The 25,287-nt window shown below is 46.0% G+C and overlaps 1 protein-coding gene across 2 annotated transcripts in view; it reads left to right on the forward strand.

Moving 5' to 3' along the window:
- ADCY9 (adenylate cyclase 9) overlaps positions 1–25,287 on the forward strand; it is a 132,565-nt gene that overhangs the window by 64,452 nt on the left and 42,826 nt on the right. For both annotated transcript variants that reach the window (XM_082643823.1, XM_082643824.1), the window contains exon 3: positions 18,920–19,110. In XM_082643823.1, the coding sequence (XP_082499949.1) occupies positions 18,920–19,110 (191 nt within the window). The remainder of the gene's footprint in view (positions 1–18,919; positions 19,111–25,287) is intronic.

The following is a 25,287-nucleotide window of genomic DNA, read 5'->3' on the forward strand; positions in this document are numbered from 1 at the left end:
CCCCCACCCTCCCCCGGAAGCAACTAATCTCTTATCTACCCCTGTAGTTTGCCTTTGGGAGCATGTCACTAAAATGGAACCAAACAGTATATACACTTTTAAAACTGATTTCTTTCACTTAGTATAAGTTGTTGCATCTTAGCTGTTGCGTGTATCTGTGGAACCCTAACCCTAACCCTAACCCTAATCATTCCTTATAATGCTGAACGGTGTTCCATCCTGTGTATCTAACACAGTGTGTTTATCCATTCACCCACTGAAGAACGTTTTAGGTTGTTTCCAGGTTTTGGAAATTATGAATAGAATTGCTGTAAACATCGTATACAGCATTTTGTATGAACATAGGTTTAATTTCTCTAGGGTAGATAGCCAGGATTGGAATTGCTGGGGCACATGGTCAGTGTATGTTTAGCTTTATAAGTAAGTGCTGCAGGTTTTTCCAGAGTGGTTGTACCATTTTGTGTGGCCACCAGCAACATATGAGTGTTCCCGTTGCTCCTCATCCTCATTAGCACTTGATATTATCAGTTTTTCATTTCAGTCATACTAATAGGTGTGTAGTGATATCTCATGGTTTCGATGTGCGTTTCCTAAGCAGCTAATGATGTTGAATATCTTTGCATGTGCATATATACCAGCCCAGGACTTTGGGGCTGGCTGTAAAGGAAGCAACAGATATCCAGTCTGAGCTGAGCACTGTTCTTGAAAAGGCCATCCTTTTCCCATGTTCCATAGTGTTGCTTTTGTCATAAATTGTGTCCATATGTGTGAGTCTATTTCTGAACAATTTGCCATTTCATCCATTTGTCTGCCCTTGTGTGGATACTCCACTGTCTTAACCGCTGTAGCTTTGTAAGACCTGTTGGATTCCTGTAAAACAAGCTTTCCTCTCGTTTTCCTTCAGGACATGTCGTAGAAATGGAATCGTACAATACATGGTCTTTCGTGATTGTCTTCTTTCATTTAGCGTGAGATTCAAGATTCATCCATGGTGTAGCATGGATCAAAACTCCATACCGTTTTTTTTTGTTTGATTGTTTTTTGCGGTAAGCCGGCCTCTCACCACTGTGACCTCTCCCGCTGTGGAGCACAGGATCTGGTCGCGCAGGCTCAACGGCCATGGCTCACGGGCCTAGTCGCTCCGGGGCATGTGGGATCGTCCCGGACCGGGGCACGAACCCGTGTCCCCTGCATTGGCAGGCAGCTCTCAACCACTGCGCCACCAGGGAAGCCCTCCATACCGTTTTATGGCTGAATAATATTTTGTTGTATGTATAGACCATCAATTGATGGACCTTTGGGTTATCTCCACTTTGGGGCTGTTATAAATAATGCTGCTATGATATTAGTATACAAGTTTTTTTGTGGACATGTGTTTTCATTTCTCTTGGGCATTTACCTAGGGGTAGAATCACTGGGAACTCATATGGTAATTCGAACATCATATGGTAATTCTATGTTTAGCATTTGAAGAATTGCTGGAGTGTTCAGCTGCCTCATTTTACTTTCCCACCAGCAGTGTATAAAGATTGCAGTTTTCTCTTCATCCCTGCCAACACTTGCTATTGTCTTTTTTATTTTTTTTAAAGCTTAAAAAATTTTATTTTAATCTTTTTTATTTTTGGCTGTGGTGGGTCTTCATTGATGTGCGCAGGCTTTCTCTAGTTGCAGCGAGTGGGGGCTACTCTTCGTCGTGGTGTGCAGGCTTCTCATTGCAGTGGCTTCTCTTGTTGCAGAGCACGGGCTCTAGGTGGGTGGGCTTCAGTAGTTGTGGCTCTTGGCTCTAGAGCACAGGCTCAGTAGTTGTGGTGCATGGGCTTAGTTGCTCCACAGCATGTGGGATCTTCCCGGACCAGGGCTCGAACCCATGTCCCCCTGCATTGGCAGGCGGATTCTTAACCACTGCACCACCAGGGAAGCCCTGTCTTTTTAATTATAGCCATCCTAATGGGTGTGATGTGAGATCTCACTGTGGTTTTGATTTGCGTATCCCTGATGGCTAATGATGCTGAATATCTTTTCACATGCTTTATTGGTCATTTGTATGTCTTCTTCAGAGAAATGTCTATTCAGACCTTTTTGCCTTTAAAAAAATAAAATTGGGTTGTTTGTTGTTTCACTGTTCATGGTGCGAGTTCTTCACGCACTTCTCCTCCAGGTGTCCACAGCACATCACACTAGTCCACTCTCCCGTCCCCTCTCACTCTGCCTTCAAAACAGTCTTCACTTTGTGAGTTGATTAATTAGCACATCAACTCATCTGTTCATTCATTTATTTATATATTTATTCAACAGATACTTAAGTGCCTCACTTGTGCCTTTGCTCTTCCATTGCCTTGGAGTGCTGTTCTGGAAGAGCCAGCTCCCACTGCCGTTTGTCTGGCTGGTAGCACTGTCACCTTGACTCTAGATATTCTCCCTCAAGAGCATCTATCCCAGCCTGAACCTCACATCCTGACCTGACATCCTCTCAGCCGCAGCCAGACATCAAGAGCCCTGCTGTCCTGCCTCTGCTCCTGCCAAACCAAATACACTCCCTTCCCTGAAAGCCTACAAACTGTTATGTCTAGTTTTTTTCTTCTTTCTTTTACAGAAGAAGTTTGCCTCCTTCTGATAATGCCCAGTCCCTTCACTTGAGTTATGGGTTCTATCTTCTGTCCCCTTTTCAGCAACGTTGCCCCTCTAGCTGCCTTCCTTTTTCTGCACCTTTAATCTCTCTGGACCACTCCCTCAGTCCACAACGTTCTCTAGCATCTCCGCCCTGCACAAATCCCCCCAGGATGCCACATCACCCCACTTCTTTGCCACACTTCATGACCAGACTTCTCCAAAGGACTGACATGTGCTTTCTCCACTCTACACTCAACCCATCCAGTCTGGCCACTCAGATGCATCCCTACTTGGCATGGCACTGCCAGTCTCCATGCTACCAAACCCAGGATCACTTCTCAGCAGCATTCAGCACAGTGGCCCATTCCTTCTCCTCAAGATACTCTCCTTTCTTGGCTTCCTCAGAATCCTGTTCGCCTGACTGTCTTCCTTGGACTTCTTTGCTGGGTCCCTCTCCCCCACCATCTCGTGACATCAGAGGTCCTCAGGCTTACTTCCTGGCCCCTCCTCTCTCGTCGTCCTCTCCATGGGTGTAGTAGCAACATCCCTTCTCTAGTCTGAATCTCCCCTCTGATTGGGACGGTGTGGCTGCCTCTTGGACGTCTTCATTTGGGAATTTCACAGGCATCTTACAACTAAAGAGTCCAAAACTGAGCTTCTAATCTTGCCCCCCAGACGTTTACCTGCCCTGGTCATTCTCAGCCAGGGAGTAAGGCAGAACCTGGGGAGTCCGCTTTGTTCCCCTTCCTCACCCCCACGTCCAGCCTGTTGGCTTGTCCTGTTCAGTTCTGCCTGGACGTTGTATTGGGAATCTGCTTGCTTCTACCCTGCAGTCATCCTAGGCCAGGCTGCTCTTACCCTCTGCCTGGGTCACAGCAACAACCTCAGGACAAGTCCCGCTGCTGCTCTTGACAGCTCCCAGCCATCCACTACCCCCAGCCAGCCAGGATCTGGGTATGATCTTGGAAGAGAAATCAGACTAAAAATTAGTGACATTTGAATAAAGTCCATAGTCTAATTAACAATATTGTACCAACGTTAACTTCCTTTTCTTGATTATTGTTCTGTTTGACGTAGCATAAGACAACAGTAACATCAGGACAAGTGGGGTGAGGAATAGAAGGGAACTCCTTTGTACTTTATTTGTAACTTTTCTGTATGTCTAAAATTACTTAAAATTACAAAGTTTTTTAAAAAATTAAAGTGGAAAAAAAGAGAAAATTGGATTGTGTGCACCCATGCTTAAAACTCCGCTGAGGCCTTCCAGGGGCCCAGCGCCAACTCAGGCTGCTCCCGACAGCTGCAGCCCTGCCTGCTGCTTCAGCCTCACCCGGGCCACCCTCCTCCCCCACTTTGCTTCAGTGAGGTGCGGTTTATTGTTGACTCCCCTACTTCTAGTTCCTTGGGGTCAGGGACAATTATCTGTCATGCTCACAGTTTTGTCATTAGCGTTCACTTGGCATATAGCAGGTACTCAGATAGAATCCGTAGATGAGTAACTTTTTGTGCCTATTGTGTAAAAAGGAAAGTTTACTATATAGTTCGAGAAGGTACAGTACTTTCAGTACTTTGTTCTGCAAATGGACCACTGCTGTAGGGGTGTGGTCAGCTCTTGCCGCGTTTGAATGCCCTGTGTGCTAGGCCTTCAGCCGGGTGCTGTCGGTACTCAGATGAGTAAGACAGAGGCAATGTACGGTACTAAGAGCATTTATAATGGGCCTAGCCTCATTCTTGGCAGATTTCAGGAGCTCATTATTTGCTGAAAGAATGAATAGGATATGTTCCGAAATCGTTTCCTTTTAAAATTGCTGTGGATACACACACACTCACATGTTACGTATACAGTTTTGTAATAGATGCACATACAGCACTGTGGAATTTTCAGTCTTTTTATTCATTTATTTCTTTATATATATATATATTTTTTGGCTGTGTTGGGTCTTCGTTGCTGCGCGTGGACTTTCTCTAGTTGTGGGGAGCGGGGGCTACTCTTCATTGTGGTGTGCGGGCTTCTCACTGCGGTGGCTTCTCTTGTTGCGGAGCACGGGCTCTAGGCACCTGGGCTTCAGTAGTTGTGGCTCGCGGGCTCTAGAGCGCAGGCTCAGTAGTTGTGGCACATGGGCTTAGTTCCTCCACGGCATGTGGGATCTTCCTGGACCAGGGATTGAACCCGTGTCCCCTGTGTTGGCAGGCAGATTCTTAACCACTGTGCCACCAAGGAAGTCCCTTCAGTCTTTTAAATATCCTTCCAGCTGGTTTTCTCTTGGCAGGGGGAGGTGTGGGAAGAGAACTGTGGAACTTCTGGCTGCTTGTAGGGCAAGAGGCCCTGCCGTGGCCCAGCAGCCACTTTCCCAAGCTCCCCCTGCTGTGTCCTAAGGCGGCTTGATGCAAGGCCACGCAGCAGGAGATTGGTAGAGGTGTTTTGTGTGGTCTCGGTGATGAAGGGTTATGTATGGTCCATGAATTTAATTTTATTCAGGAGTGTAAAGAGGACATTGCAAATGAAGTATGCAATAAAAATGGGATAACACAGGGCCATTGGGTCTGATCAGGTTGAGAACCCATGGTTCACCATCTGGTCTCCAGAAGGTGTCATTCTGGGTCCTCAAGGAATTTAAAGTATTTCAGAGAATCCAGTGGGAATGCCATGTTTCGTGATGATCCCAGATGAGGCACAGCTTTACGCTGGGACCTGCCCTCGGCGTGGAGGCCCGCTCCTGTGGTGCCCGGCAGAAACTGTGCCTGGATGTTGGTGACACAGGAGTTTCTGGGCTGTGACCGGGGACCGGATGTTTTCACTGCATTCGAGTCAGGAAGGCACAATATGCAGATCAGTCAGCTGCAGGGGTGAATTCCTTGACCACGGTGGGCAGCTCATGGGAACAGGGGGCAGGGGTGTGGTCCCCAGGGCTCCCTCCTCTCTCTCATCCCGGGTGATGTCACAGCACCCCAAAGCCCTCGATCATGCAGACACTGGTGGACATTCAGACAGCAGGTGGCAGGGCGGAGGGGACCCGGGAAGAACAGAAAGAGAGGGGAGGTTGGCCGAGGCAACCAGTCAGTTTATCTGCTTCACATATTTGCCTGGGGCTGCGCCTCAGCAGAAAGGCCAGTACAGTGATACCGCTCATGAGACGCCTTCTCTTGCCGCCTTCTCCGGCCTGGCCTTGGTGGTTTGTGCCAAATCCATTAGCATCATGGCCACGTGCCTAGTTCAACATTCAGGCCAGTGGAGACAGAGAACCCCCACGAAATGGTAATTTGTTCAGTGGTGTGTTTTACTACATGTGTTGCTTTTAATGGGTGTAAAAGATCCAGAGAGCTCAGTGTTCGTTTTACAGACTGCTTTTAGGAATCATGCAGTACAATTTAAAGTGTATAAAAAGTGGAAAATAGCACGTCCGGAGCCTGTGCTCTGCAACGGGAGAGGCCACGGCAGTGAGAGGCCCGCGTACCGCAAAAAAAAAAAAAAAAAAAAAAAAAAAGTGGAAAATACAGCATATCTTAAAACTATTGATATTAAAAACGTTTTTAGGAATAATACATGTCAAGCAAGGTTGAACTATATACAGATGAGCTCTGAATTAGGTTTTTGAATCAAATTTTCAAACCATTTTAAGTTTTTATTGGAAAATGTTCAATCTTTCCAAGCTCTCCTGTTTTCTTTTTCCTTTTTTTAAACAAATAAATAAATAAATAAATTTATTTATTTATAGGTACGTTGCTGCGTGCAGGCTTTCTCTAGTTGCAGTGAGCGGGAGCTACTCTTCGTTGCAGTTCATGGGCTTCTCATTGTGGTGGCTTCTCTTGTTGTGGAGCACGGGCTCTGGGCACTGTGGGCTTCAGTAGTTGTGGCATGTGGGGTCAGTAGTTGTGGCCCTTGGGCTCAGTAGTTGTGGCCCGCGGGCTCTGGAGCTCAGGCTCAGTAGTTGTGGCGCACGGGCATAGTTGCTCTGTGGCATATGGGATCTTCCTGGACCAGGGCTTGAATCCGTGACCCCTGCATTGGCAGGCAGATTCTTAACCACTGCGCCACCAGGGGAGTCCTCTCCTGTTTTCTTATTCTTAGAGGTTGTCTACCATTTTGTTTGCTAGAGTATCTATTTCTACCCTATTTTCCAATTGGCTACTCCTGCTCTTAGTGTACAGGGTAGTTTGCCCCTCGTCTTTGCTACTAAATGTCATCTATAATAAATAGAAGTTCATGCTTATTGGTTTCACATTTAGTTTTCCTCTTTGCTCCACTCATTCTTTTTTTTAATGGTTCTTATACCTCTTCTCTAGTTAGTAAAGATGAGAAGGAGCTTTCTGTTGCCAATTCATTCCTGTTTCCCAATAAGGAAGGATCTGGATCTTCACTGTTCATTGTGGCAGCAGTGAGCCACATGTAGCTATTTAAAATTTGTTATAATGAGTAAACATTAGAAATTTAGTCCTGGGCTTCCCTGGTGGTGCAGTAGTTAAGAATCCGTGTGCCAATACAGGGGACATGGGTTCGAGCCCTGGTCCAGGAAGATCCCACATGCCGCGGTGCAACCTGTGCGCTACAACTACTGAGCCCGTGCTGTAGAGCTCATGCTCCACAACAAGAGAAGCCAATACAATGAGAAGCCCACGCCCCACAACAAAGAGTAGCCCCCACTCGTTGCAACTAGAAAGCCCATGTGCAGTAACAGAGACCCAACGCAGCCAAAAATAAATGAATAAATAAATTAAAAATAATAGTTTAATAATATTAAAAAAAGAGAGAGAGAGTCCACCTACCAATGCAGGGGACACGGGTCCAAGCCCTGGTCCGGGAAGATCCCACATGCTGTGGAGCAACTAAGCTCGTGTGCCACAACTACTGAGCCCGCGCTCTAGAGCCCGCGTACCACAGCCACTGAGTCCACGTGCTGCAACTACTGAAGTCTGTGGGCCTAGAGCCCGTGCTCCACAACAAGAGAAGCCACCACAGTGAGAAACCCGCGCACCCGCAATGAAGAGTAGTCCCTGCTCACTGCAACTGGAGGAAGCCCGTGTGCAGAAACGAAGACCCAAAGCAGCCAAAAATAAATAAATAAAATAAAATAAATTTAAAAAAATAGAAAAGAAATTTAGTTCTTCACTTGTATGAGCCACATTTCAAGTGCTTGGTGGCAGCTGAACTGACAGCCGTAGGACATTTCTGTCATCAAAGACAGTTCTCTTGGACAGCCCTGGGCCACATTCTTTTTTTTTTTTTTTTTTTTTTTTTTGCGGTATGTGGGCCTCTCACTGTTGTGGTCTCTCCCGTTGCGAAGCACAGGCTCCGGACGCGCAGGCCCAGCAGCCATGGCTCACGGGCCCAGCCGCTCTGCGGCATGTGGGATCTTCCCGGACCGGGGCACGAACCTGCGTCCCCTGCATCGGCAGGCGGACTCTCAACCACTGCGCCACCAGGGAAGCCCAGCCCTGGGCCACATTCTTTACACCCCCCCAATAGTCCACTTCCTGTATTATCTCATCAACCCCCCGAAACCCTCTTCAGCTTTCTGGAACCGCCTGGAACCTTCTCCTCCAGCTCCTCCCAGCCCAGCTGTGTATGGCTGAAAAGTCAGGTGGAGCCGTACTGCTGAGCCTTTGACCTGATTGGGTTGAGTCAGCCTGGTTGGGAGTTCTTCCCTGGGACCCTCTGTCCATTTCTTCATTTGGGAAAGTGGCAGGCATATGACCTAACTACAGCAGTCCCGAGGGTCTTTTTAACCAGGGTAATGGAATTGTCACCTCTCAGGCTCGTTAACTCACAATTTGAGGAGCTCTGTATTCCTCTCATCTCCCTATTTCGTTTTTTCCATTTCAGTGTGATCTTTGTGGTGCCTGGTCTACCATGTTCACTGAGTTTGATTTCTTTGACTTTTTTCCAGCAATTTTTCTTCCATCCTTGAGCTCCTCTCCTGATTTTTTTTTTTTTACTAGTCTTCATAAGTTCCATTTCATTCTTTTTTTTTTTTTTTTTTTTGCGGTATGTGGGCCTCTCAGTGTTGTGGCCTCTCCCGTTGTGGAGCACAGGCTCCAGACGCGCAGGCTCAGTGGCCATGACTCACGGGCCCAGCCGCTCCGCGGCATGTGGGATCCTCCTGGACCGGGGCACGAACCCGTGTCCCCTGCATCGGCAGGTGGACTCTCAACCACTGCGCCACCAGGGAAGTCCCCCCATTTCATTCTTAAATGTATATTTATGATGTATTCTTTGAATCAGTGGTATTTTTGCGTTCAGCATGTCTTTACCCTATTGATTTATCATATTTCTTTCTTATTTTTAACAGAACACAGAGTTTATCATTGGTGTTAACATAATACTTGGAGGTTTTCTTTTTTGAATCATGGTGTATTTATTCAGTGGGACATTTCATAGTGTTGAAAATAAATGAATGTGGATCACATGTATCAGTATGGATGATTCTCAAACATATTGCTGGACCAAAAAGAGCAACTTTCAAAAGAATACTTGTAAAATGATGTCATTTATGTAAAGGTTAAAAAAAAACACATATTAATGCTGTGTATTATTTAGCATTACATACGTATGTAGTGAAAATTTAAAGAAACACGTGGGGAGGAGCCTGTCGCCATGGTGTTCTGGATAGTTCTGTGCTCTGTGTGGGAGGAGGGGTGTGGTGGGGAAGGCCTGCAGGGAACCTGGATGGTACAGGCGACCATCTGTTCCTTAGACTGGAGGGACTCTGAGTCTTCAGCTTACTTTTCCTTACATGTTACTATGTCTAAAATATTTTGTAATAAGTTCAAAACTTTATGCTTATTTTAAACATAAATAAGAAGATTCAATATAGAAAGTGAATTTCCATAATCCTGTTGCCCTGTTAATATATTGGTGTATTTCTGTGGTTTTTTTCTGTAAAATGTTTCAGTTTTATTGAGTTATAATTGACAAATAAAATTTTAAGATATTTAAAGGGTAGATTGTGATTTGATATATGTATACATTGTGAAAGGATTCCCTCATCAAGTTAATTAACACATTCATCATCTCACATATTTATCTTTTTTTATTTTCCAGTGGAAACATCTAAGTTCTATTCACTTAGTAGATTTCAGTTATATAATACAGTGTTATCAACTGTTGTTACCACATTTTACATTAGCTCCTCAAGCTGTATTTCTGTGTTTTTAAAGTGGTCTAGTGTTATTCAGAATAACACTTTGTTTTTTTCTTGTTTCTTTCCCTGTGATACTAGGTGCTCTTCATGCCTGCTTCTCTCCAAGTACTCAGCTATGTGGTTTGGGGCCAGCACCTCTATGGTGCAGGGACCTGCTTGCTGGAGTGTCTGCCCCTCCTTCCTGGGGAGTCTGAATCCCTGGCCTTCTGCCCGCATCTGCCTCTCCTTTAGGGTCTTCCTCACTCTCCGCCTTTAGACGGGGGACTCCTCAAGACTCATCCACCCCCTTCTTGCGAATGAGGGGCTGTTGACTGCAGCCCCAGGTCACGTTTTTATATAAGTCACATCTCTGCATGTCGATGTGCCCCCTGGACCGTCCCTCGACCTCTTCTCATATGTGGGCACTCACTACTCACTGCCTTGGTTTCACTTTCAGTTTTGCTTCTGTGAGAGTCTACAACGTAGCTGTGATTTTCTTGAGGCAGGAATTACAGTGTGAGGCTAGAGAGGGAGAGGGGACCACCTGGCCGGTGACCCCCGAGTGAAGGGATGGGCCCTTGACTTCTTGTCTGATGCCCAGCAACACTTTTCAGGTTCTTAAGAACATACCACACAAACACAGCTTTGATTCTCCTGAAAAAGGTCTAAGAAAGACCACCTCCAATGCTGAAATGAAATTAGAGAAACGAGATATCTAAGAAGATATTGCTTCTTGGTCAGAAAGGAGAGATTTGGGTTTCCCACTTCTATGGCTCGAGCAAGTCTGCCTATGGGAACAAGAAAATGCAGTTTGGGAAATTGTTTCTGGCAGTGTTCCTGCCAGTATGCAAAGCACTCATCAAAAGAGAGAAAACTTTGATGTGACCTGAAAACTGGTTGACTTGGAAAGTGAGGAAATTCGCTGCAAGTGTGTTGACTGTGCTGGAAATGTGATTTGGGAGCCAGCCAGAGTCTGGATAAACATTTCCACGAAGGAACAGGTGGTAAAGGCACGGTTACTCCCAGGAAAGGCTAGTCAGGAATGGTAAGAGTTGTGGTTTTTGTTTTTGTTTTTGTTTTTTTTTGCATAATATGAAGTTTCCGGGTGAGGTTGTCTATGTTGCCTTTCTTCCCATCTAAAGATGCTCCCAGGAAGTGTCGCTGGTGGTGGTGCCCCTGCCCTTTGCAGGTGAAAGTCCTGGTGGGTGAGAGGGGAGCAGCAGTACTGGGGCAGCTGTGAGAACCCCGCCTCTACTGTGTTGTGGTGGGGCTGCAGCCCTGGTGCTCTGGCAGCCTTGCCATGCAGTGCGGTGAGCGCTTGTCATCTGGGGGGGAATCGCGTTGGTGATCTAGGAAGACAGCCTGGGTGTCGGGCCAGCTCTTCTGGACTAGCCTGCAGCAGTGAGTGTTGCTAATTTGATGATTCTTGGAGATATCTCCTGAAGGTCAAACTTTTGTTTTGTTTTGTTTAATCTCTCCCAGACTTCTGAACTCATGCCATGTTGAATTTTTAGTTCTTCAAGGTTATTTAGCCTTATTTCTTATTTATATGTTTTTCCATCCTAGCTCTACTACGTTATCTATTTCCAAGCCTTTATTTGAAACATTGTTCTTTTACCTGCTACTGCCCACTCCTTTACTTTGAATTCCCAAGGATAGTGTATTTCTTACTGGTTTTTTTTCATTTGTTCTCTGAATCTCAGGACTGTTACATCTTGATCTTTGCATAGTTTTGTTTTTTAAAAACAGCTTTATTGAGGTATAATTAATGTACTGTACAGTTCATGCTTCCAAAGTATGTAAGTCAGTGGTTTTTAGAGTATTCACAGTTGTGCAACCATCACCACAATCTAATTTTAGAATATTTTCATCACCCCTTAAAGGAACCCTGTACCATTAACAATTGCTCCCCATCCCTCAACCCCCAAACCTCTGGCAACCACTTGGCTACTTTCTGTGTCTGGATTTTTGCCTATTCTGGACATTTCATATCAATGGAATTATGTAGTATGTGGCCTTTTGTGACTGGCTTCTTTCATGTAGCATCCTATAGCTTTATTTCTATTTTTGATGTATTCCCTTTCTTTTGGCTTCATTTTTCAATTATTTAGCTGCCACCTATTCCCAGATTTTAAATTGAGTCTTTCATTTATCTTCTTTCTAGAATCTGTTTTCCATTGTCTATACTGTACATAAATCTGCCACTCTTAAAATTAATTATTAATTAAAAATTTTATTTATTTATTTATCTGTCTTTGGCTGCGTTGGGTCTTCATTGCTGCGCGCGGGCTTTCCCTAGTTGCAGCGAGCAGGGGCTACTCTTTGTTGTGGTGCGCAGGTTTCTCATTGCGGTGGCTTCTCCGGTTGCGGATCACGGGCTCTAGGCGCGTGGGCTTCAGTAGTTGTGGCATGTGGGCTCAGTAGTTGTGGCTCGTGGGCTCTAGAGCGCACGCTCAGTAGTTGTGGCACACGGGCTTAGTTGCTCCATGGCATGTGGGATCTTCCCAGAGCAGGGCTCGAACCCGTGTCCTCTGCATTGGCAGATGGATTCTTAACCACTACACCACCAGGGTAGTCCCTAATTATTAATTTTTAAACTGTTAGTTTAACTTAAAATCTTAAAATTAACTATTATTTCTCAAGTCTCCAGGGAAAAAATACGGTCTGTGGCTCCTCCTGTAATTGCTCCAGATGTGACCTGACGTGCTCTCTTGTGTCTGATGACCACTCTCTGGGTTAACATTTGGTGAATAACAGTTTATTAGTTGTTAGTCCGTCTCAGTTCCCGACACCCTTCCTTCTAGCCGTCTTGTTTCATAGTCTCTTCTGATTATTTCAACTCTGTTGTATACAGTATTCCAAGATAGTTATCATAGACCTTCACTTTCCTTTTGTTTTCTAAAACTCACTGTAAAAACGCCTTTTGTCACTTGCGAACATCCCGCCAGCACACAGACTTGACTTCACATGATTCTCTCTTCTTGTCGATGCGTCATCACTTACTAATTGTTCTCTTCCTCACTGCCAGCCTCCCATCCTCCCATGTAATTCTTTATGAATATTACTTCATGCCCTTCCTTAGTCTACTCTGAGTTACTCCTGAGTGTTCCTGAAGATGCTCTAAGGAAAAGCATTAACTCGTTAAATCCTCACAGCAGCCCTTTGAAATGGGGTCACCATTAAGTGACTGGTATTTCCATTTTGGGTTACGGTTTTCATCTGCACTGTTGCTAACACCAGAGCATTCCTTTTTCCTATCCATTTCTTTCAACACTCAGCCCAGATCCTCACCCTTAGTAGGTACTCAATAAATGTTTCATTTGCTGGGTAAGTGAATGTGTGAATGAGCCAATGAATAAATGAGTTGGTTAGTACCTGGCAGACTGTTTCCATAAACAGCCAAATGCTACCTTTCAAAGAACTCGTTTCGTAGTTTTTGAAGTCCTGGGTATTAAACCCTAATTTGGGAGTTTTTTAGAGGTGGGAGGAGTGGGTCTTTGAAGGCAGTTACACTGGACTCTCCCAGTGTTAGTTCTGAGCATTGAGCAGGGTAGCCCTTATTCATGTCAAGTAGGAAAGTTCAAAAGAAGACAGCTCAGGGGAACATGGTCACGAGGTGACTGCCCAGTCACTCACCTTTGGCCGTGACATGTACCCGTTCCTGCAGAGAGATGGAGGCTGGTGCAGAGGACACCCGCCACAGGAGCAGCTGTGGGGTGGGCGTGCGCACGTGCATGTCCTTGAAAGAGTCTGTTGGTTAGGCTAAAGGTGTAGTCAAGATCAAGCCACTCAGGTGTGGTGCCCACCCTTTGTTTCTTTCACCTGCTTGGGTTAGTCCGTCTCGTATTTTACTGTTTGGGACTTCACTTTTTGAGAAGAAGGTTAAGTTTCACCCACAGCCATTTGCTGTTGGAACTTGTGATTTATTGTCAAGTGTTGGGACAACCAGGACGGATCACCTCCGTGTGATTAATTGTTTCACATAGGAGCAGAGAGGACTTAGGCCCATCCAGAGTGTCTTGATGTTAACAAGGTGGAAAATGCTTTTTTTTTTTTTCTCACCAGAACTTTTGGCCTTCCTAAGCAGAAGCAATAGATAATTATGAAATATCATATCTATAGTTTTTAGGCCCTGGTTATTTGGTAGATTAAGATTGAGCGCTTTTAACCTTTATTTTCCATATTGACTGACTACATTTTAGTTTAAATAATCCTCATGCTACTCGTCCATTTCAGATATCATTAGAAGGAAAAATTCATTACAAAGTGAATAAGTGTTTAGACCCTTTGATTTGTGAACCGGCCCAAACTGGTTGCCTCCCTTATATTGATTGTTTCAGATCATCAGTGATGCAAGCTCCCAGGCGTTTGCTATGTCACGCTGCTAACTGCCAACACACCTGCAGACATTCTTTCCTTCCTGATTATTCTATTTCTGTTGGGTTGACACTCAGGCCCTTGGTTCTTGGATTGAGGGTATCACCCTCCAAAGCAAGAGTTCTGCAGAAAAAGACCGTGATAAAAAGGCCAGAATAGTCTTTCTTTTCCAAAATGGACTTTGGCACTCACTCAAATTACACTCAGCTCACGAAAACTAAACCCAAGTTGTGTGCAAGGCTCAGTTTTTCTCCTCGAAGAATTGATGCTATAGTTAAGGCTGTTAACCACGTCAGCCTCCCGGGCACACACAGCTGCAGACGACACCTCCGTGAGACAGGAGCTCATGGGAACCGTCTTCCCCACTTCTCTACCTGCTGTGAAATTAAGCCGATGAAAGGCATCCGTGCCAGTGAGGTTTAAAGTCAATTACCAGGAAAGAATATAAGAAACCTTATTAATTGTTCTCCTGTTTACACTATACTTAACGAAATAAATAATCTAGCTGCCTTATTTTGACTTTCTGCTCTAAAAGAGGCATTCTAACGAACTTGGACCCCAAGGTCCATGTGTGTCGTTACTCATTAAATCCTTATGTCTTATGACCTCTCCTGACTGCAGCCAGTCACCCGGCCCTGATACATTCCCTGGGACGTTTCACATCCGGTCTGACTTTATCATTACTGATATCACTCCAGTTTTGGCAAAACATTTCACTTTAAATTTAACTTTCCATATTGAAGCATAAAAAAAGTTGCTTAATTTGTTCACCGATTTTTTGCTTGCCATGGACACATCTGTGCGTTTGTCCTTTGGAACACTCGCATTGCTATGTTACTAATACAGGTTGATTGTTAGGAGCTACCCAAAGAAAAATTCAAGTTAGGAACAAATTTGGAGCAGTTATTGATTTAACAGTCCTGCAAATGCTTTTGTACATAGAAGGAGCATAAAAAAGACTCACAGCGATAAGCAGGTCAAACACCCACATTGATAATAATAGCTAATGTTACTGAGTTTTTACTGTGCGCCAGGCACTGCCGTGAAGGCTTCATGTGTGTTAATCATTTAATCCTCGAGTCAGCCCTGTGGGGTGAGTCCTGTTCTTAGTGAGATGTGGAGCCATGAAGTATCTCACTGCATCCTGTTTAGGAGGGACAGAAGCCTTCCAGGGCTTCTCCCTGGAAGCCACACGCCCTTACCTGTCACACTCGTGCTTGCCGTGGAAGCCTTGCCTGTTGCCCCTGCACTTCAGAAGGAGTAGGTTTCACCATTATTTCCCACCTCCCTTGTCCCTTGACTCCCTCACCACCCACTTGTGGCTGGCGTTTCCAGGGCTCCCTGGCCTTTCCTCAGCCTGGTGCCTGCTCGTTACTCCTCCTCACCCCTGTTGCCCGTAGAGTGAAGGCTCCTGGAGCTGGTCTCCCTGGTGCCCTGCACGGACTTCAGCTCCTCTCTGCCCCCCACCCCGCTGCCCCGAACATGTTCTCTGTTCCAGCCACACGACACTCACCTCCATCCCTCCACTCTCCCTGCCAAAGGCTCCCTTTCTGGAGTCCGGTTCATCGACTATTCTGGTGACACCCACAGCCTGACCACACTGTCCCAGCCCCTGGTCCTGGTGGCCTTCGCTGGGCTGGCCTCTCCTCATCTTGTAGCCCTCAATGTGGAGGGGACTTCACGACCAGGAGGCCTTCCCAAACCTCTGAGTCTTTGTGAGTTACACCCTCCTGTGCTTCCTGGTCCTGGACCGGGTAGGCGTACCCAGCTGCTGCCGAGATCCCACTGCAGGAGCCGCCCTGTACAGGGAGGGTCACGGCTGCCATGTTCACGCTTGTCCCCTCAGCACCCTCACAGTGCATGGTAAACAGAGGCACTTAATAAATGTTTGAGCAATTAGTGGCAACTCAGTAGTCACAATTCAAAGCAGCAACAACAAACCTCAGGGGTGCCCACCCCAAGGCAGGCATCAGAGCCTGTGCTGCGGAGCTGGCTCCATGCCCAGGTGGAGGGTGCACTCCTGCTTGGAGGACTGGCTGCATCATCATCATGTATTCGTGGCCCTGCGGGGCTGCAGGCTCAGCCCTTTCTCTTCTGTAGTTGTCACGCCTCCAGGAAAGGCCTCCTTCACCTGCTCTTGCCCGAGGAGCCATACAGGGAGGGGATAAGTGGTTCCCTGACTGAGGACCCCTCCTGGGTGTGAGAGAGCTGACTGGGAGCAGGGCCCAGGGGTGCAGAGCCCCGGGCAGGTGAGCCCCGAGCTGCCGGCCTCCCCATGGGAATGCAGTTCTGGGGTCAGGGCCAGCTACAGACACGACGGAAAACCTTCCCCTGCAGCCTCAGCTCCTCACCCCTGCAATCCAAAAATGCCCTTCCTTTGTCTATTCCCCAAGGCAGCCCCTGCAGCAGCTGCGGGTGTTCTCTGGGCCCCCCTCCCCACCCGCTGCAGGTGACTTATCTGCCACACCCGGGAGTTCGAGAGGGACTAGTTACAGCAGCTCCAGGGACCAGGCCTCTTCATGCCCTGGTTGGGTGAAGCCAGGGATGAGATGCCACGGCAGGTCAGAAATAGGGCTTTTCTCTCCTCAGCCCACAGAGCTTGTGTTTTCTGACTCTCCCAAGGCGGAATGATAAAATCAGTTCAGTGTTTTCTGTAACAGAGTCTGAGAAATTCTCACAAAGCTGCTTTTACCCTACCGTTGTATTCTAGTTCACACTTCCCTTTCAAGTGTATACATGTAGATAGTCAGAACTGTGATTGATCCTATACATAACTGTGATTGATCCTATATATCATTTGGGATGTATAGTTTTGGTTGGAAAAAATATATGGAAGTTCAGGACCTTAGTTAAGAGTGAGCATTTAACAACCTCCTTTGGGGTCAGTTAGCATCTAAAATTATTTATCTCAGTCTTTGGATCCCACCTGTGATTTGGCTATACTCCTGGATGTCTCTAGGTGTCCTGGGACTCTTGCCAAATTCTCTGAACGGTTGACCTAAAAACGTATGCTATACAGTATTTTATAAGGAGGGAGGGAGAGGAAGAAAGATAAAGTGATGAAATGGTGGTTTAATTATAAAATGATTAAAGATTACTGATTAAATAGTCCCAAGGTTATTTGCTTAATTAATTTTAGAGCATTTATTAAATATGTACTGAGTGCAAGAAACTGTATGAATCCAGCAGTGTAGACACATGTCACCTCTTGATTGGGTCTCTCAATGATGGCTTTTCTTTTCTTTTTTGTTTTTAAATGTACTTTATTTTCTTAGATAGCATATAGAGTCTTTTATTTTTTTAAGATTTTTTTTTGACATGGGCCATTTTAAAATTCTTTATTCAACGTGTTACAATATTGCTTCTGTTTTATGTTTTGGTTTTTTGGCCACATGGCATGTGGGATCTTAGCTCCCTGACCAGGGATGGAACCCGCACCCCCTGCATTGGAAGGCAAAGTCTTAACCACTGGACTGCCAGGGAAGTCCCATGATGGCTTTTCTCTACCACCTTCTGCTGAAGCTTAAACTCTTTAAGATGGGAATCCTGCTTTGTTCTAATTTTATTCTCTGTGTACAGCATACACCAGGCCTAAAATAAATGTTTATTGAATAAGTCACATTGTCACTCCCTTTCATAAATTCGTAATCTGGTTAAATTCCAGTAAGGACTAACAACGGATTTCTTTAAATAAGGCTTGCTTCTTTTTCAGAAAGCCCTTGAGTTCCATCTGGAAAAGCTGCTCCTTACTCACCTCCCAGCAGATAGTCCTGTACACCAGGAGCAGCCCACCTGTTACAGCTCCTTAACTCTATAGCATATATTGTTACTTCAGCCTTTAATGGGGACTGTAAAGTTGTAGGTTAATAGTCCATTTAACCAACTTTTTTTTACAGTGGGGATTTTGTGAGAGAATAAAATTCACATAGACTGCAGCTTGACAAAAAGCTGATGTTCTGGGACTTCCCTGGTGGCGCAGTGGATAAGACTCCGCACTCCCAGTGCAGGGGGCCTGGGTTCAACCCCTGGTCAGGGAACTAGATCCCACATGCATGCCACAACTAAGAGTTTGAGTGCCACAACTAAGGAGCTGGCGAGCTGCAACTAAGGAGCCCTGGAGCTGCAACTAAGGAGCCCACGTTCTGCAACTAAGGAGCCGGCGAGCTGCAACTAAGGAGCCCACCAGCCACAACTAAGACCTGGTGCAACCAAATAAATAAATATTTAAAAAATAAAAAAAGCTGATGTTCCTGCCGTGTGAATGTTTGGATCCAACAGAAAAGAGATACTTGTTAAGTCTGAATCGAGGGAGGGCTTAGTTCCCCCGCTGGTGCACATTCTGGTCTCCCTTTTCATGGTGGTTGCCAGTCCCTGACGTAGGTAACATGGTCTGTAGTCACCCTCACATCTAGACTGACGATTATGAATGTCGGCGACTGGTATTTACAGATAGAAACAAACCCAAGAAATGTATAGGGTCCGCACTCAGTGGGCTCTGCTGCCGTCAGAAAGAGGCCATGTGACCCTTCCAAGGAAGGACTTTTAAACCCTTGTTTCAGCCCCAGAAGATGAAGCGTGCAGCCTCCATTCAGAGAAAACACAGCGTGAATACATGGTGTGTTTTGGAGGCAGTCGTTCTCCCTGAGGCTGCGCGTCTCTGGAAAGGTCATGGGAGTAGTAGTAAAATATGACCTATTCTCATTTTCACTTTACTCTCAACTTTCTAGGAGCGTGTCCTGCGTAGAGAGCAAGACGGAGCTACGTTTCGACCAACGCTGGTGTCCACCTGTGCTGACTGTAATTTTTATCCATAGGTTTGAAGACATACCTGATAGCGGGTCAGAGAGCGAAGGAGTCTCATTGCAGCTGTTCAGAGGCCTTGCTTTCTGGCTTTGAGGTCATTGACGGCTCACAGGTGTCCTCAGGCCCTAGGGGACAGGGGACAGCATCGCCAGGGAGTGTCAGTGACTTGGCGCAGACTGTCAAAACCTTTGATAACCTTAAGGTTAGTTTTTTTTTTTTTTCCTAACTTCTAAAACTTGATACTAATTCTGCAGTAGAACATGTGAAATAAAAAACAGCCTTCGGGTCTGTGGCAGACGACTTGGAATGCCCTTCCATTTGGTTTTTATGATTTTTAAATTTAGTATAAAGTTAGCAGCATTTTGCATTTTTAATATCTTTGCTTTTTTTGACATATGCACCTCCATTTTCTTTCTACACTGCATAGAGTTGCTTCTCACTTGAGTTACTATTTTCTTTCTCTGCAGCCTATGATGTCTTTTGGGATTTCTGAAAGCTAACGATAAATGATAAGAGTAAAGGTGATTCTCCCAGCATCTTTGCTTGGAGGGCTAGTTTGTATCTTATTTCAGAGACCACTTTCTCAAATACTCAAACATCTCTTGAAATTCAGTGTTTTATGATTATTTTAAATCTTGTTGGTGTGGGTGAATCTTGTACTGTAGCTCATTGGAAGAGCACAGGCTTGCCAAGAACATTATAATATTTCATCACTGGGACAGAGATATCCTGGTGGCTGCATATTGGGTGCATTTCCGTCCCAATAAACTACCAGGGAATTAACACGATGGACCCTGGGCATGCGAAGTCACTCTGGCATGTGAGTTGTTCCTCAGATTTCACATTTGATTTAGTTCCTCCACTGATACCTCTTGTTTATTTTTACAGTTTAAATATTTGCCATTTCCTTTTTTTTTTTTTTTTTTAAAGAGAGAGACAGTTAAAACAGTTCCACATCACTGTTTTGTGCTCTCAAACAACACAGTGATGTTTGGTCAGGACGATGGCCTATTGGTATGGCTGTAATCCAGTACATTCATGCCTATCCACATCATTAACAGAGTTGAAAGCTTGCGATCTTGGTGCTTCAGCTGAAGGCATCATAATGTGGCACTCGGCTGCAGTGTCCAGATTATTTCACTGTGTTGGACTTCATGGTGTCTCTCATCCAGGCACTGTGTGCGGTTCCTGTGTTCAGGTTTGTGGACAGCACACATGTATCGTTTTCATCGTGTGCTTTGTTCACTTAGTGCAGGGTTTCTCAGCCTCAGCACCATCAACATGTTGGGCCAGAGAACTGTTTGTGGAGGGGACATCCTGTGCATGGTGGGATGTTGAGCAGCATCCCTGGCTTACACCCACTAGATGCCAGTAGCACCCTCTCTTACCAGTGTGACAACCAAGGTCTCCAGACATGACCCAATGGCCCCTAGCGGGGAAGGGTAAACTCACACCTGTTGAGGATAGGGTATTTGACCCTGTCCTTCCCTGTGCTCTCTGACACATGCATAACAGCTTCCCCGTGCTCTCTGGCACACGCATAACAGCGCACGTAGCTGAAATTTCCTTAATGCCTGCACTCTTTGCCCGGGCTCCTGTCTTGCAGGAGTCAGAAAGAGGAGTCCCCTGCTCACAGGCTACCACCGAACATGGGCTGGGAAGAGCTAGGTGGGGAGGAGAACAAAAACATGGCTTCCAAATACAGCCTTATTATTTGGGGAGAAATTGTTTCCTCAGGCTTCCAACTGAGCTGTAGTCAAGTAGAGAAATAGAGCTCAAAGCCAAAAATAAATGTTTTGTTGCATTTGTCTGCCACTTTAGGTGATGTGTGTGTGTGTTTCTATCCATGAGGGTGTGTGCCCTTGAGGCCTCACTGTATCACACACCTGCAGTGTTAATGACAGGCATTCTGCACTAAATTGCCTTAAGAAGGTTTTCTCTCCCCCGATGGAACATTTCTTGTTCTAGTCATAAACCTATTTATATATTTATTTGTTTTTGATCTGGTTGGGCAAAAACTATTTAGCATATTCTATTGCCATGTATAAATTTTCCAAATAATCTTGTGATCTATGAAGTTAACTGTGTTTACCAAAAGGAATTTGAGAAAAAAAAAAAAAAAGGATCTTTCTGCCCCTTCCAGGAGGGGAAGATGAGTGGATATGAAGTATAATTTTGGGGATGTTTTGATGGTGTTTAGGGATAACAGGACATCTGAGATGAGGGACGCCCCTGAAGCATAGGGTTCCTGGGATTCACAGTTGGAGTGGAAGGAGCATGAGGAGATAGGAGGCCCGGTCTCCATGCCAGGCTTTGCCACTTGGGGTCTCTCCTCACAACCGTGCTCTGGGCCCTGGTTCCTGGGTGCGGGTCGGGCCAGGGCAGGCGGCTGAGAGGCATAAGCACCGGGGAACCAAGTGAATCGCTATGAACCGTCATCCTAGACTTGAAAGGCAGAAAACTGAGGTCTCCTTTAAAGATTACATAGATTATAATCTGACATACAAGACCTTCCCTCAAGTAAGAGTTTTTGAACAATACAACAGTGAAATTGCAGTCTCTTGCTCCAGGTTCTTTGAGTAGATTTATCCCACAAGCGTGTCGGTGGCTCACGTGTGCCACTGGTTTGTTGCTCCATGTTGTCTGCACCACGGTGAGCTGTTCTGATTCGCTGGATCACAGATGAGTTCCTCCTCATCCTTTCCCAGGATCTGTTGACTCTTTCTGTCAACAGACTTCTTTCCCTTTGTTGCTGCTGCCGCCGCAGCCAACAGGAGTTGACTCCCATGGGGATTTCTGTCTCCCCACATCTCCCTCCTCCCCCTGCCCAGCGCCAGAAGCCCTGACCAGTGGAAGAGGCCTGGTCTAAGGAGGATTCCCCAAGTAGGTTCCCTTGAACAGAAGTTTCTCAGGATGGAAATGGGTGTCCAGTACGGAAAAAGTGTTCTGTGGTCAAGTCAATATGGGTTAAACAACACTGAAAGGGTTTCTTTACTGCAGGCCTTCTCAGAGCCTTTAGCATGCTAACATGCATGGATAGGTCTCCAGAGAAGGAAGTGGTATGCAGCATTCTCTGGCCGCTTGACCAAAGATTTCTTCTTTCAAGCTGTACCTTTTGGGGGCGTGCTTATCTAGTGGAAGGAGTTTTGTAACCAAGCAAAAGGGCTCTTTTGCCCACAGTGCAGAAAGCCTAACTCTGACAGTGGGTGTCTGCAGCAAAGTCAGGGTTTATTTGCAGGGCACCAAGCAAAGGAGTGGGAGACAAGCCTCAGATCCACTCCAGCTTGGTCTTTGAGTTAAAGGGGGGAAGAACAGTGAAGCTGGGGTTAATCATCGTGTTCTGACATTTCTGTGACATTTCTTAATCATAGTTTTGGGAGTCAGGATGTCTCTGGTTTACGATTCTCAGGCCAGGTGGTCCATGGATGGGGGGGTCTGTTGCTCATCTTGCCCTGGAGAAAAACCTGAGTTTGTACCTTAACAGTGATATCAACAACAGCAGTTTAGTGCGTTAGCGATGTTATTGACGATAGCCATCTTAGTCACCTGACTCTGGCTGAGGAGTGTTTAGTTAGTACAGAGTTGAGGTTAGAGGGGACAAGAAAGGGAATAAAGTTTGGGACAGAGAGATTAATCATAAACTCGGGAGGAGAACTCGGTTTTAGAGGGCCTTGGTTTCCTTAATTCCTTGAAAGAACCAAGGAATTAGAGGAAAGGTGTTCTGCAAATTCTCATCGAGTGAATCCACGGAGGCTTGGTCCTGTTGCTCTCGCCTGCAGTACGATCGCTTCCCTGTCCCCATAAACTCCCCTCTTCTCTCACCGTGCAGCTTTCTTAGTTTCCTGTGACCCCTCTAGCTAGTGATGCCGCCACCCCACCTCTGAAGCCTTAATTCAGTTAGTCTGTACCGCTTGGTTATAACATATGCAACCTGAAATACTTGCTTATGTTTCTTACGCCCCTTTCTCTGATCTATTTGAATGCAGGGCCCGTTTGTTACATAACTTAAGTTTTTCCGAAGGGTCCAGCATGGTGCCTGGCATGTAGTAGATAATTACGACTTTCTTTTGGCTTATGTTTTTAGTTTTTTAATGACACGCAGAGACACGTAGCTCTGCAGAGTTAGACTGAGGGCTGAACTGGAAGCCTGGGCAGAACCAAGGTGATGCCCATGAAGCACTTGTTTTGCGCTCCTGGCACACGTACCCTGTGTGTCTGTAAGTTATCTCCCAGCTCACAGCTGGACAATTGCCACCTGATATTTCATGAATAGTCTGAGTACTATGATGACCTACTAAGAAACAGTAGTGATGGCAGAGGTCAAGGGCTTTGGCCTTGAGGTCATACGTCAGAGGGAACCCTTCACACCTAAGCCTTGGCTTCTTGTGTGGCTGGTCGTGAGAGCTGCTCCTCAGGAAGGACCTGACGTCACATACTGGGGGGAGGGGAGTCCCACCAGAACGGTGGCACTCGGCTCTCTGGGCTGAGCTGCAGAGGTACCGGAGGGTTTGGGGTGAGGAGGCAAGAAGGGAGCCAGGGAAGGAGACAAGGCCTTGCCACGTCAGTGTCACGGAAGGTGGCTTGGGTGCCTCAGAAAGGCTGGAACCTAAAGCTGAGGATCCATCTCAAAGCCTTGGCTTTGGGATCGAACAGGTCACCTCGTGGCTGTAAGCCACAGGGAAATGGCAATTTCTCAGGGCTGTCGTGAAGATTAACTGAAGTCACGCCGCGAATGCTGGGGTTGGAGAAGCTCAGCTGACCCTGGAGTGCACTTTCACTCAGTCCGCACGGAGTGGTGGACGCTGACTGCAGAAGGAGCAGGGAGGACAGGAGCAGGCGGAGGCACTGTTTGGTTCGCCCACAAGGAGTCACTGAATCTCTCGGGAAGGTCCCTGTTTGCTCTGAGCTGAAGGGGGTCCTTCAGTTGTTGCAGCTAATCGTTGCTGTAAGGGATGTAGCCACGGCACGCGTGCAACCTGTTTTGTGTGACCCCAGCCCTGCTGTGGTGTCTGCTGCTCATTTATCATGAACCCTGTGGGTGACGGATGGAGGGAGACTGCGCATGCCAATAAAAATAGCCAGGCTGACGTGTTTGCAAAGAGCAAAGAAATGCAAACCAAAGATGTGGATGGTGTTTTATCACATCCGTCCTAACCATTGAGCCACATGAGCTGTGAGAGCATCTTATGTCATCCCTGAAAGATCTCCCTGGGATGCACCTGCCTGGCTGGTCTTCGTGAGTTTGCCTTAATCCCTTATTCAGAACCCAGGGCATGTGCTCATGGGGTGTTTCTCCCTGTTTACAATTGGTAATGAGGCTGATAAAGTGGATTCACCCACGTGGGGGGATTCAGAGAGGGCCTGTCCTGTCTCACAAGGGTTATACTTTCCCTTTGAGGTCACTTGCCCTAGGAACACCCTTCTGTGACAGTCCCTATGGCTTTTTAAATGATTCTAAGAAAATGATCACTTCTGTTATCTCCTTGTTATTTGTATGTAAAATCATTATGAATAGGCTTAGTCAGTTCAGTTTGAGGAAGTGAGGGCCTTTTACTTTATTGTAGATGGAAAAAGTAATAGATTTCTCTCTCTCTCCCTCGCTCCCTCACTCGCTCCCTAACTCGCTCGCGCTCTCTCTCTCTCTCTCTCTCTCTGTGTGTGTGTGTGTGTGTGTGTGTGTGTGTGTAGTTTAGACATTAAGTATTTATTGTAAATAGTTGTCTGAGTTGATAGTGATGATGATTGCACAATTCTGTGACTATACTAAAAACTATTGAATTATAGACTTTATTTATTTATTTTTTTAAAACTTTTTTTTTTTTGTGGTACGCGGGCCTCTCACTGCTGTGGCCTCTCCTGTTGCGGAGCACAGGCTCCAGACGCGTAGGCTCAGCGGTCATGGCTCACGGGCCCAGCTGCTCCACGGCATGTGGGATCTTCCCGGACCGGGGCACGAACCCGTGTCCCCTGCATTGGCAGGCGGACTCTCAACCACTGCGCCACCAGGGAAGCCCTGAATTATAGACTTTAGATAGTGAGTTGCATGGTACGTGAATTATATCTCCATAAAGCTGCAACACAAATAAGTAAATAGTAATCTGAAGGCCGGCTCTGAAATGTGGCTGTAAAGTAAGTTTTTTTAAAAAGGACTTTTCAAGTTGTGTCTGTATTTTGAGAGGTGTGTGTGTTTCCTTCAATTAGGAGGAAGCACATCACATATAAATTGACAACTCTTCCTTATAGAAGAATTCCAGCTAATAGATTGTAGAAGGAGTGAGGGAAAGAAAAATCACCTTTAGAGCATCACAGTAATAAGTGCTACAGGCAAGATCCATCATTGAATTCTAAAATCAGCAGGTAGAAGTTTAAGGAGAAACAG

Source organism: Mesoplodon mirus (assembly GCF_964341445.2).
Source record: "Mesoplodon mirus genome assembly, chromosome: 15".
Taxonomy (NCBI): Eukaryota; Metazoa; Chordata; class Mammalia; order Artiodactyla; family Ziphiidae; genus Mesoplodon; species Mesoplodon mirus.